Raw genomic sequence first — 13,533 nt, 5'->3', positions numbered from 1 at the left:
TAAGGCATTCATAACCTATAGGCATTCATAACATAAAGGTCATTAACAGGTTGTTACGCTCACTTGTTGTATTGGGATTTTACTGCAACAGTGTTGTGCTGCCGTTCTGCATATATGGATCAAATATATTTGTTAATTGATAGTAGATGGATGTAATGTAGGATCTGACCTAAACTCGGCAACCAAGAACCAAATCTTGCGTGAGCGCTTGTGCCTCCCCTTCCGCAGATCAAAAGATACCAGGTGTAGGTGCACCCCTGTGAAATAGGAGTGATGGATTGATGGACCCACATTCATTGCTCGGACACACACGCAAGCACAGAGAGTAGTCTGATCCTTTGGCTAGCATTACAAATCTGCCTGAGGGGAATGATGGGGGATGAGGGTGCCTTGGTTCAAGACATTGAGATGATTGTGGAGAAAATGAAAGAGCCATACAATCATGGATGGATCAGTGTCCGGGTCCCGTTTTCTTAAAGTGTCTCAGAGTAGGAGTGCTAATCTACGATCAGGTCGTCCCTGTCCATGCAATCTGATTTGATCATGACCTAAAAGGCAACACTGATCCTATATCCGCATTCCCATGATAAAACACTTCATGAACAAGGGCTCTGCTCTCAGCTGTGAATGTGTGCCTTGAGCACGACTGTCTAATTCATGATCTAGTTCTATTGGAAGGGAGCGGGACAGAAGGACAAGAGAGATTCATTATCTTTCTATCAGTGTTTATCAACGCTTGCTCAAACGGTCTGCTTTTTAATTCTTGGAACATTCTTGACCTTTTCGCTGTCCACAACTAATTCCCATTCGAAACCCCTGTGGTGTGTGAGCCTTCATCTGAGAGAGGAACCGTCATCTGTCTGTTGCCATGTTTCTCTCTCACTCACTCTCACTCCAGAACAGAAAAGGGCACAGAGGCTATTAATAGCAAACAAACAGGATACAACTGGACTACTAGAGGAACTGGTAACTGATCGCTCTACAAAGTTGATTTCATTGTTTATCAGTTTGTTTATGTAGTTAAGAAGGCATTATTTGACAAATATAATTCATTTATCAGTTTGTTTTAAATCTGGGCTTGGGCCCATGTGTGATTGACGTTTAGTAATAAATATAGTTGACATGGCTAAATTATCTTTGAACATGTATAGGACTTTCGTTGGTCGCTTTTTGTCCGTCTATCTTTGGACAACATGGGCTGCACAATGGTTTCAGGTTTAGTTGAGGACGAGGGCTGATTTGACCCATCGTTAGTGCAGTGGAATCATGAGCTGTGTTTGAAAACTCATACTATCCGCACTAACCATACTTTTTGTGACGTGAATTTTGGACATAGTTAGTATGCCAGAAATTCCCAGATGTCGTACTAAATTCACCAAAATACAAAGTATATAAGCAGTGGACACTATCGCTGTACTTTTTGAGCCCATAATGCAATTCTTCAGAAAATGGGCATGGTTTCACAACGCTTTCTTATTTGAAGAAAATGACGGAAAATATGCATCTGAAGTTCAACGAAAGCAGATAAAAATTCATTGTTTTAACTAATTATGACATGTTGAGCAATGTAATGACTTTTCAAATAAGTTACACGTTATGTTGGCTGACAATGTTTTTACCTACGCTATCCTTACAAACCGCATAGCATTAAAGCAGTATGTAATAGAGGTCGACTGATTATGATTTTTCACCGCCGCTACCGATACCGATTTATTGGAGGACCAAAAAAAGCCGATACCGATTAATCTGCCGATTTTGTTTTATTTGTAATAATGACAATTACAACAAAACTGAATGAACACTTATTTTAACTGAATATAATACATCAATAAAATCAATTTAGCCTCAAATAAATAATGACACATGTTCAATTTGGTTTAAATAATGCAAAAACTAAGTGTTGGAGAAGAAAGTAAAAGTGCAATATGTGCCATGTAAGAAAGCTAACGTTTAAGTTCCTTGCTCAGAACATGAGAACATATGAAAGCTGGTGGTTCCTTTTAACATGAGTCTTCAATATTCCCAGGTAAGAAGTTTTAAGTTGTAGTTATAGGAATTATAGGACTATTTCTCTCTATACCATTTGTATTTCATTAACCTTTGACTATTGGATGTTCTTATAGGCACTTTAGTATTGCCAGTTTAACAGTATAGCTTCCGTCCCTCTCCTCGCTCCTCCCTGGGCTCGAACCAGAAACACAACGACAACAGCCACCCTCGAAGCAGCGTTAACCATGCAGAGCAAGGGGAACAACCACTCCAAGTCTCAGAGCGAGTGACGGTTGAAACGCTAATAGCGCGCACCCCGCTAACTAGCTAGCCATTTCACATCGGTTACACAAGCCCAATCTCAGGAGTTGATAGGCTTGAAGTCATAAATGCACAATGAAGAACTGCCGGCAAAACGCACGAAAGTGCTGTTTGAATGAATGCTTACAAGGCGGCCCAAACTGTTGCATATACACTCTGCGTGCAATGAACGCAAGAGAAGTGACACAATATCACCTGGTTAATATTGCCAGCTAACCTGGATTTCTTTTAGCTAAATATGCAGGTTTAAAAATATATACTTCTGTGTATTGATTTTAAGAAAGGCATTTATTTTCATGGTTAGGTACACATTGGAGCAACGATACGCACCGCATCGATTATATGCAACGCAGGACACGCTAGATAAACTAGTAATATCATCAACCATGTGTAGTTAACTAGTGATTATGATTGATTGATAGTTTTTTATAAGATAAGTTTAATGCTAGCTAGCAACTTACCTTGACTTCTTACTGCATTCGTGTAACAGGCAGGTTCCTCGTGGAGTGCAATGAGAGGCAGGTGGTCAGAGCGTTGGACTAGCAAACTGTAAGGTTGCAAGATTGAATCCCCCGAGCTGACAAGTGGAAAATCTGTCGGTCTGCCCCTGAACGAGGCAGTTAACCCACTGTTCCTAGGCCGTCATTGAAAATAAAAATGTGTTCTTAACTGACTTGCCTAGTTAAAGAAAGATTAAATAAAGGTGTAAAAAAAAAATAGGGCCAAATCGGTGTCCAAAAATATAGATTTCCGATTGTTATGAAAACTTGAAATCTGCCCTAATTAATCGTCCATTCCGAGTAATCGGTCGACCTCTAGTATGTAACGTTACCGGTATGTTGGCTAGTTGCTTAATGTTAGTTGGCTACTAATACATTGAACTTGCCAGGCAGTATATTAACTAACTACCCAATATTTATTGACTTGATTATTCTCATTCTTGATTATTCTCATAGTGGTATAGTCGTGGTGCGTTTTAATGGACATTGTTAATTGTGGCTAAATACTACGATTTCAGAGCACTCTCACGCAGAATAACTAATGAATTTACGAACGCTCAACACCAGTTGAATATGGTCAGGGTCAGTAAACGTTGGCAAAAAAAAAAGCCTAATTCAATTGTTGCCAGCAGCACAGCCGGTCACCAACTCTCTGGATAACATGAAAACAGCCAAACCAGTTCTGGTAGGGCGTGTAAAATGGTCAGAGTGAGGTGTTCTCTCATTTGTTTCTGGAAGTAGCTAGCCAATGTTAGCCAGTTAGCTTGGGTGCTTGACTGCAGTTGAAAAGCTCGGATCAACCCTACTCCTCGGCCATAGCGTCCAGTGTGTGCACTCTGAACACTCTGAGAGCGAAACTGTCACGTTCTGACCTTAGTTCCTTTGTTATGTCTTTGTTTTAGTTTGGTCAGGGCGTGAGTTGGGGTGGGTAGTCTATGTTCGTTTTTTTATGTTGCATTTATGTGTTTGGCCTGGTATGGTTCTCAATCAGAGTCAGGTGTCGTTCGTTGTCTCTGATTGAGAATCATACATAGGTAGCCTTTTCCCACCTGTGTTTTGTGGGTGATAATTTTTCAGTGTCAGTGTTTGTTCCACCCAGGACTGTTTCGTTCGTTTAGTTTATTCACGTTGTTATTTTGTATTTCAGTGTTCAGGCAAATAAACATCGGTTGGTCTGATATTTCCTACTACTCCTCAGACGAGGAGGACGACGATCGTTACAGAAACGCTCTGAATTTACGACGAGACAATCTGACAACGCTCTGGATTTACGAATGCCCAGAGCACACTCTGGCACTCCAGATTGAATTTACGAACACACCCGAAATTGTAAAATGTCTAGTCATTTGTTATGCTAACAAGCTAGCAAGAGGTTGCATAGCAACCGCATCAACTTAGACGGTAGACGGGCGAAGCGCTAGTATGCTCAAGTGAAACGATACTGTCAGTTTACAGTATACTAAAATGAACTAATAGTATGTAGTGTACAGTATGTCAGTATGCATATTTGAACACAGCTATGGTGTTTTGTAGTCATATATATAATAATATATATATATATATATATATATTTTCTTAATTACAATGACGGCCTACCCCGACCAATCCCTATCCCGGACAACGCTGGGCCAATTGTGCGCCTCCCTATGGGACTCCCAATCACGGCCGGTTGTGATACAGCCCAGGATCGAACCAGGGTCTGTAGTGACACCTCTAGCACTGAGATGCAGTGCTTCAGACCGCTGTGCCACTCGGGAGCAGTTAGTGGAGACATGTCAAGTTTGTTTTAAGATCATTTGCTGGCCATTGTACAGCATAGAGCTTCTCCCAGCGTAGATTAATCTGGAAACATCTGTGTCTCGCTCTTGTTCTCTCTCTAGGGTGTCATTTTGGGAGGCACACTAGAGCATAGCGCTGCGCTGAATCAGAGGTGCGCGGGGCTGCCTTAATCGACATGCACGTCTTCGGCGCCCGGGCAACAGTGGGTTAACTGCCTTGGGATCTGCTGTCTAAGGGTCTTGCTGTCTAAGGGATGCATAGAAACCCTAACACCATGATTTAAGATACCTCTGTCTGTTAGTACATTGTCTCTGCTGAACAGCCTCATGGCTACCAGTAGGTAAGCACCTTGAGCTATTGACATTTTGTGGTGATCTTGCTCAATAGGGCGTGTGCCATTTTGATGACTGGCCATTTTACTGCGGTATTGTATTCGCTCTCGCTCTCTCTCTCTCTCTCTCTCTCTCTCCTAATCGCTCTATCTCTGTATGTCCTGTTCACTGCTTCTCACTCTTTGTCTTTCTCTTTCTTTCTTTCTCGTTCTTTCTTTCTTTCTTTCTTTCGTTCTTTATTTATTTCTCAACACTCCCTCTGTAATTAATCACTACACTTTTAAACATTGTATGTGAATTCAAAAGACACAGGGAATACCAGCCCTATTCACATAATGACTCCTAATTAGCCTTAATGATTAGGTGTTGAACAATGTGAGGCCACAGTCATGAAATCAAGGAGATTTCTTCCTGTGTTGTGTGACGGATCTCCTTCAGCACTCTCTACTGTGCTGATCTAGGATCAGGTTCCCTCTGTGTGTGTAATCTTATTCATTGTGATCTAAAAGGCAAAAATGATCCTAGATCAGCACTCCTACTCTGAGACGCATGATAAACACAGCCCATAATTTTAAGTGGTTTTAATGGCCGTTTTCCATTTTGATTTGTTTTATACTTAACCAAACTAGGACTAGACTAACATTGAAGTTGTCCAATATGTAGAATTTTTCCTTTATATAGTACTGTAGCAATTTATCATTATAGGATCCATACCATATGTGGATTCATACCAGTATACCTTAAAAGGCAATATATTACCCAGCTCTAACACTAGATATACATTATGTATGCTCTAGTCTATACAGTACCAGTCAAAAGTTTGAACACCTACTCATCGAAGGGTTTTTCTTTATTTTTACTATTTTCTACATTGTAGAATAATAGTGAAGACATCAAAACTATGAAATAACACATGTAGTAATCAAAACAAGTGTTAAATAGCCACCTTTTGCCTTCATGACAGCTCTGCACACGCTTGGCATTCTCTCAACCAGCTTCATGAGGTAGTCACCTGGAATGCATTTCAATTAACAGTTTTGCCTTGTAACAAGTTAATTTGAGCCAATCAGTTGTAGGGGTAGGGGTGGTATACAGAAGATAGCACTATTTGGTAAAATACCAAGTCCATATTATAGCAAGAACAGCTCAAATAAGCAAAGAGAAATGACAGTCCTTCGTTACTTTCAGACATCACGGACAGTCAATCCGGAAAATTTCAAGAACTTTTAAAGTTTCTTCAAGTACAGTTGCAAAAACCACCAAGAGCTATGATGAAACTGGCTCTCATGAGGACCACCACAAGAAAGGAAGACCAAGAGTTACCTCTGCTGCAGAGGATCTGTTCATTAGAGTTAACTGCACCTCAGAAATTCAGCCCAAATAAATGCTTCACAGAGTTCAAGACACATCACAACATCAACTGTTCAGAGGAGGGAACCAGGCCTTCATGGTTGAATTGCTGCAACGAAATCACTAAAGGACACCAATAAGAAGAAGAGACTTGCTTGGGCCAATAAACATGAGCAATGGACATTAGATCGATGGAAATCTGTTCTTTGGTCCGAGTCCAAATTTGAGATTTGGACTCTACCACAGTATTCTGAAGCGATTTGCCGTTGGGATGGCAAATCGCTTCAGAATACTGTGGTTTGCACTTAGTGGGTCATTGTCCTGTTGAAAAACAAATGATAGTCCCAACACACCTCCAGGCTGTGTAAGGGCTATTTGACCAAGAAGGAGAGTGACGGAGTGCTGCATCAGATGACCTGGCCTCCACAATCACCCAACTTCAAACTAATTTAGATGGTTTGGGATGAGTTGGACCGCAGAGTGAAGAAAAAGCAGCCAACAAGTGCTCATCATATGTGGGACCTCCTTCAAGATTGTTGGAAAAGCATTCCAGGTGAAGCTGGTTGAGAGAATGCCAAGAGTGTGCAAAGCTGTCATCAAGGAAAAGGGTGGCTACTTTGAAGAATATAAATTATATTTTGATTTGTTTAACACTTTTTTGGTTACTACGTGACTCCATATGTGTTATTTCATAGTTTTGATGTCTTCACTATTATTCTACAATGTAGAAAACAGTAAAAATAAAGAAAAACCCTTGAATAAATAGGTGTGTCCAAACTTTTGATTAGTACTGTACGTGCTAGGAATACATTATGTATGCTCTAGTCTCTACACGCTAGAAGATCTCTTATCTGTGCTGTTATGCGAGTGAGATTCCATCTACTACTCCTTTCTGAGGTTGCCAGGTTGGTGAAATTCGCAGAAGATGCTGAGAATACCATCTCCTCTGTGGTGTGAGCTGCCAGGTCCAGGTCAGGCAAAACCTCCATGTGGTCGGCATTTTAATTAATCAACTATTTCTGTATATTTGTTCCACTTCATTTAAAATCACTTCTACTCCACATCTGATTCTATAGTCTCACATGCTTGGAATGCGGACACACACAAATGTACACACACACACAGTTTTCTGTGGAATCAACCTGTTATAAAAAGGATTTAATTAATTTTCATAGTAGATGTAATAGATAAACAAGTTTATTTCCAGCAAACTTACGTGTAAATATTTGTATGAACATAACAAGATTCAACAACTGATACAAAAACTGACATGTTACTAACAGAAACTGAATAATGTGTCCCTGAACAAAGGGGAGGGTCAAAATCAAAAGTAACAGCCAGTATCTGGTGTGGCTCCCAGCCTCATTAAATACTGCAGTGCATCTCCTCCTCATGGACTGCACCAGATTTTCCAGTTGTTGCTGTGAGATGTTACCCCACTTTTCCACCAAGGCACCTGCAATTTCCCGGACATTTCTTGGGGGAATGGCCCTAGCCCTCACCCTCCGATCCAACAGGTCCCAGACGTGCTCAATGGAATTGAGATCCGGGCTCTTCGCTGGCCATGGCAGAACACTGACATTCCTCTCTTGCAGGAAATCATGCACAGAACGAGCAGCATGGCTGGTGGCATTGTCATGCTGGAAGGGTCATGTCAGGATGAGCCTGCAGGAAGGGTACCACATGAGGGAGGAGGATGTCTTCCCTGTAACGCACAGCGTTGAGATTGCCTGCAATAACAACAAGCTCAGTCCGATGATGCTGTGACACACCACCCCAGACCATGACGGACCCTCCACCTCCAAATCGATCCCGCTCCAGAGTACAGGCCTCGGTGTAACGCTCATTACTTTGACGATAAACTCAAATCCGACCATCACCCCTGGTGAGACAAAAACGCGACTCGTCAGTGAAGAGCACTTTTTGCAAGTCCTGTCTGGTCCAGCGACGGTGGGTTTGTGCCCATTGGCGACGTTGTTGCCGGTGATGTCTGGTGAGAACCTGCCTTAAAACAAGCCTACAAGCCCTCAGTCCAGCCTCTCTCAGCCTATTGGACAGTCTGAGCACTGATGGAGGGATTGTGCGTTCCTGGTGTAACTCGGGCAGTTGTTGTTCCCATCCTGTACCTGTCCCGCAGGTGTGATGTTCGGATGTACCGATCCTGTGCAGGTGTTGTTACACATGGTCTGCCACTGCGAGGACGATCAGCTGTCTGTCCTGTAGCGCTGTTTTAGGCGTCTCACAGTACAGACATTGCAATGCATTGCCCTGGCCACATCTGCAGTCCTCATGCCTCCTTGCAGCATGTCTAAGGCACGTTCATGCAGATGAGCAGGGACCCTGGGCATCTTTCTTTTGGTGTTTTTCAGAGTCAGTAGAACGGCCTCTTTAGTGTCCTAGGTTTTCATAACTGTGACCTTTAATTGCCTACCGTCTGTAAGCTGTTAGTGTCTTAACGACCATTCCACAGGTGCATGTTCATTAATTGGTTATGGTTAATTTAACAAGTATGGGAATCAGTGTTTTAATCCTTTATAATGAAGACCTGTGAAGTTATTTGGATTTTTACAAATTATCTTTGAAAGATAGGGTCCTGAAAAAGGGACGTGTCTTTTTTTTGCCGAGTTTATGTTAATTGGGTTGTAATTGGGCTGTTAAGTAATAAAGATTGCATAGTGTTGCTGGGGTGAGAGTGGGGGTTGATGGTGTGGTGGTGGAGTGATGTTGACACTGAAAATTGATAGGGGAAGACAACGGCTTACTCTGGAGTTTTATTCTCTTTTCAAAGTTGCCTCTCACCGGGCCGTATTAACCAGGGATGAAACGGAAGACTTGTATCGGATGGAAGTATATTTGATTCTGGACATGTTTTGCCAGTTGCTCCAGGCTGCTTATGATATAAAGTCATACTTATGAAAAGGGGTTACTTGGGTGTTATGGCTGTGGCTTCAGTTCTTAATTTGTCCTTCCCTAAGCAATTTTAAACGTTCAACCTTACTTTTAGCAGGTTATCCACTATACCTCATCTTCATGGTAATATTAGAGCTAATGTTAGCTTATGTCCTGTCCGCCGCTCATCGCTTTCTCTCCCTTAAGAGGGCTCTATTTTCAGGGCAGTTGATTACTTTGTTTAGCTTTGCCACACTGTGAAATACCCTGTCCCTCCCCCGTCTTCTAGCCCTTTTGGGCCAGAGGGGAGGTTTCTTAGCTGTCGCACATGGCTGCATCTGTCATGGGCCCACTTTGCTGTGCTTTCCTCCTCCTTGAGTTCCTCCACATTGTTTTTAGACCATGCTTTGCTCCCTCTGCAGAGCGACGGCTAAAGACTGCTGACCTAGAAGGAGCCACAGAGAGAAACAGCCATGACAGAATATTACCAGATCTTAGGGGTCCAGAGAAACTCGTCGGCGGAGGACATTAAAAAAGCGTGAGTACCCCGGCATGTTGACGTTAATAACGTGTGACACTCCGAAGGATGTAGTAGACTAATTATAGAAACGGGGTAGAAACCGATAGAGTGCTAACTGCAAGGCTTTCGAAAGTTTCCACTCTGCTCACTCTTCTTGTAAGCTTGCGGACACACACACACACACACACACACCCTCTGATCAATGTTCCCTATTGTCATTAGAGAACTGATGAGTCTTGTGCGTATTGTTGTTTTGCCAATAATATGTTGTGAATGACTGACACACACATACACACTTTTAAAACAACATGATTGTGAGAGTATGATCTGCCCATTAGTGCTGCTAGGCTTGTGGAATCTCAGGTATGCTCGGTTTTTAGGGTTTGGCTGAACATAAAACTAACTCAATTGTGAAGAACGTTTTTTCCCCTATACTACAGTTTTTTTCTTCCAGTTTTAGTGTTGACGACAAGGTAAAACAACCGTCTTAGTCACTAAATGAATTGAGTAGTGATAACTTAAACACAATCAGAAGTCGTACTAATTCAGTGTTTTTACTTTCATTGTTAGCGCTGACTGTCCTACATTTGACCTTTTGACTTGATAGATACCACCCCAGACAAAGGTCAAAAGGTTAGGTCAATTGTTTAACAACATCTCTCTGATTCAGTTGATACTCTTACCACTGGGCTGCCCACTTCTAACTCCAGTGCTGTCAAAAACTGGATTTTTTTTCTGTATTTTATATGTATTTACACACTGAGCTTGGAATAACACTGTGAAATTGTGAAAATGCACTTTTAGTGTCAGAGCTGTTTGAAAAGACCGCTGGAAATTCCAACCTGTTTTTGTGGGATGGCGTTTTGGCCTGCCTAGTGAAATCAATAGACCAATATGAGAGTTCCAAACCAATTTCAGCTAGTTTTCAGTTTCCCCCTACCCAATCAGACCACTCCCAGACTTTTTTTGGACCATTTTCATTGAAAACAATCACAGTAAGTTACTTAAAAGAGCTGCAAATTACCTTTTTTTATGAACTCAATTATTATTGATCGCATACACCACCATTGGATAAGATCAATGAAAACCACAGTTGGCACCTCTGTGATAGTTACTCACACAATCAACTGAAGTAGCTTGCAAACAGTAGCTCTTCTGAGAAATCTTACATGTACAGGAAAAGCACTGAAGGATTTGTAGATGGTGCATTTGAAAGTATTCAGACCCCTTGACTTTTTCCCACATTTTGTTACGTTACAATCCATTCCATTCTAAAATGGATTAAACAATTGTTTTCCCTCATCAATCGATCTACACTCAATACCCCATGATGATTAAGCAAAAACATTTTTTGTTTTTTAATTGTTACAAATGTATAAAATAACTATATGTATTCAGACCCTTTACTCAGTACTTTGTTGAAGCACCTTTGGCAGCGATTACAGCCTCGAGTCTTCTTGGGTATGACGCTACAAGTTTGGCACACCTGTATTTGGGGAGTTTCTCACATTATTCTCTGCAGATCCTCTCAAGCTCTGTCAGCTTGGATGAGGCGTGTCGCTGAACAGCTATTTTCAGGTCTCTCCAGAGATGTTCGATGGGGTTCAACTCCAGGCTCTGGATGGGCCACTCAAGGACATTGAGACTTGTCCCATATCCACTCCTGCATTGTCTTGGCTGTGTGCTTAGGGTTGTTGTCCTGTTGGAAGGTGAACCTTTGCTCAAGTCTGAGGTCATGAGCACTCTGGAGCAGGTTTTCATCAAGGATCTCTCTGTCCTTTCCCTCGATCCTGACTAGTCTCCCAGTCACTACTGCTGACATCCCCACAGCATGATGCTGCCACCACCATGCTACACCATAGCGATGGTGCCAGGTTTTTTCCAGACTTGATGCTTGGTGTTCAGGCCGAAGAGTTCATTCTTGCTTTCATCAGACCAGAGAATCCTGTTTCTGAGAGTCTTTAGGTGCGTTTTGGCAAACACCAAGTGGGGTGTCATGAGCCTTTTTACTGAGGAGTGGTTTCTGTCTGGCCACTACCATAAAGGCCTGATTGGTGGAGTGCTGCATAGATGGTTGTCCTTCTGTAAGTTTCTCCCATCTCCACAGAGGAGCTCTGTCAGAGTGACCATCGGCTTCTTGGTCACCTCCCTGACTAAGGCCCTTCTCCCCCGATTGCTCAGTTTGGCCTGGCGGCCAGCTCTAGGAAGAGTCTTGATGGTTCCAAACTTCTTCCATTTAAGAATAATGGAGACCACTGTGTTCTTGGGGGACCTTCAATGCTGCAGTACCCTTCCCCAGATCTGTGCCTCGACACAATCCTACCTCGGGGCTCTACGGACAATTCCTTCAACCTCATGGCTTGGTTTTTGCTCTGACATGCAGAACTTTGGGACCTAGACAGGTATGTGCCTTTTTCCAAATCATGTTCAATCAATTAAATTTACCACAGGTAGACTCCAATCAAGTTGTAGAAACATCTCATGGATGATCAATGGAAATTTTATGGACTTGGAAATGGGATGTTCAATTTCAACTTTCATAGCAAAGGGTCAAAATACTTATGTAAAGAAGGTATTTATTATAGAGTATTGTGTGTAGACTGTTTTGTCTAAATTAACCTTAGTGCCTGGACATGCGATGATGTTGCTAAAGTAGTCAAAGATCTAATAGAAAACAACGTTGCCAGCCTTATCATGTTGTCAAATGTATTTTAGAGAGATGGCAATATCATCAAAAATAGCAATGCTAACGTTAGCTAGCTAAAATCCGGTGGCCTCCCTTCAATTATAGCTAACGTTACACTGCATCTAAAGTCAATCTGGCAACATCGAAATGACAAAAGGTTTTCCTACTAATTATCCTTTTGAATGTCATAGTATTTCCAATCCACTCTAATGCTCTTTTGAAATCTTAGTCAGCGCTCATTGACAATGCATTGAGTAGAACGCTCAGTTCAAGTTCAAAACGAACGTTAAAAACAATATTGTGACGAAACATGCAACCCATGAATCCAGCCCTAGAGATGACCTCTGAGTCTGGCCCATCCTCTGTTCCTCTGTGTGGCTGTGTGTCTATTGGGCTCAGATCAAAAGGTATATACTATAAATGGGACAGAGACGCTGTCTCCTGCAGGAAGGGTTTAGTCAGAGAGAATTGCTGATTCAGCACAAACCTCTGTGCTGTGCTGTCCTGGACTGCAGAGCCATGGAGTTTACACTGCCTCCCTGAAGTCTCCAACTTCAGTGATTTTTGCAATTTGTTCCAGTCATTGGCAGCAGAGAACTGTAAGGAAAGGCAGCCAAAGGAGGTTTTGTCTTTGGGGATGACTAGTGAAATATACCTGCTGGAGCGTGTGCTACGGGTTGGTGTTGCTATGGTGACCAGTGAGCTGAGATAAGGCAGAGCTTTACCTAGCAAAGACTTATAGATGACCTGGAGCCAGTGGGTTTGGTGACGAATATGTAGCGTGGACCAGCCAACGAGAGCATACAGGTCGAAATGGTGGGTGGTATATGGGGCTTTGGTGACAAAACGGATGGCACTGTGATACACTGCATCCAGTTGGCTGAGTAGAGTGTTGAAGGCTATTTTGTAAATGGCATCGCCGAAGTCAAGGATCGGCAGGATAGTCAGTTTTACAAGGGTATGTTTGGCAGCATAAGTGAAGGAGGATTTTTTGCGAAATAGGAAGCTGATTCTAGATTTAATTTTGGATTGGAGATGCTTAATGTGAGTCTGGAAGGAGAGTTTACAGTCTAGCCAGACACATAGGTATTTATAGTTGTCCACATATTCTAAGTCAGAACCGTCCAGAGTAGTGATGCTAGGCGGGCGGGAGGGCAGGTGCGGGCA

General features: G+C 42.3%; 1 protein-coding gene across 6 annotated transcripts in view; it reads left to right on the top strand.

The window, feature by feature from the left end:
- LOC110535590 (dnaJ homolog subfamily B member 6) overlaps positions 1–13,533 on the top strand; it is a 65,964-nt gene that overhangs the window by 14,827 nt on the left and 37,604 nt on the right. For 5 of the 6 annotated variants that reach the window (XM_021620674.2, XM_021620670.2, XM_021620678.2 and 2 more), the window contains one exon: positions 9,583–9,698. In XM_021620674.2, coding sequence (XP_021476349.2) covers positions 9,634–9,698 — 65 coding nt within the window. In that variant the 5' untranslated portion in view covers positions 9,583–9,633. Of the gene's footprint in view, positions 1–615; positions 967–9,582; positions 9,699–13,533 lie in introns of those variants that run through there. The other variant, XM_021620671.2, reaches the window with a different exon arrangement.

The sequence above is a fragment of the Oncorhynchus mykiss genome, chromosome 11 (assembly GCF_013265735.2).
Source record: "Oncorhynchus mykiss isolate Arlee chromosome 11, USDA_OmykA_1.1, whole genome shotgun sequence".
NCBI lineage: Eukaryota > Metazoa > Chordata > Actinopteri > Salmoniformes > Salmonidae > Oncorhynchus > Oncorhynchus mykiss.
The sequence above is the reverse complement of the archived record's forward strand: the minus strand, read 5'-3'. Positions and strand labels throughout refer to the sequence as shown.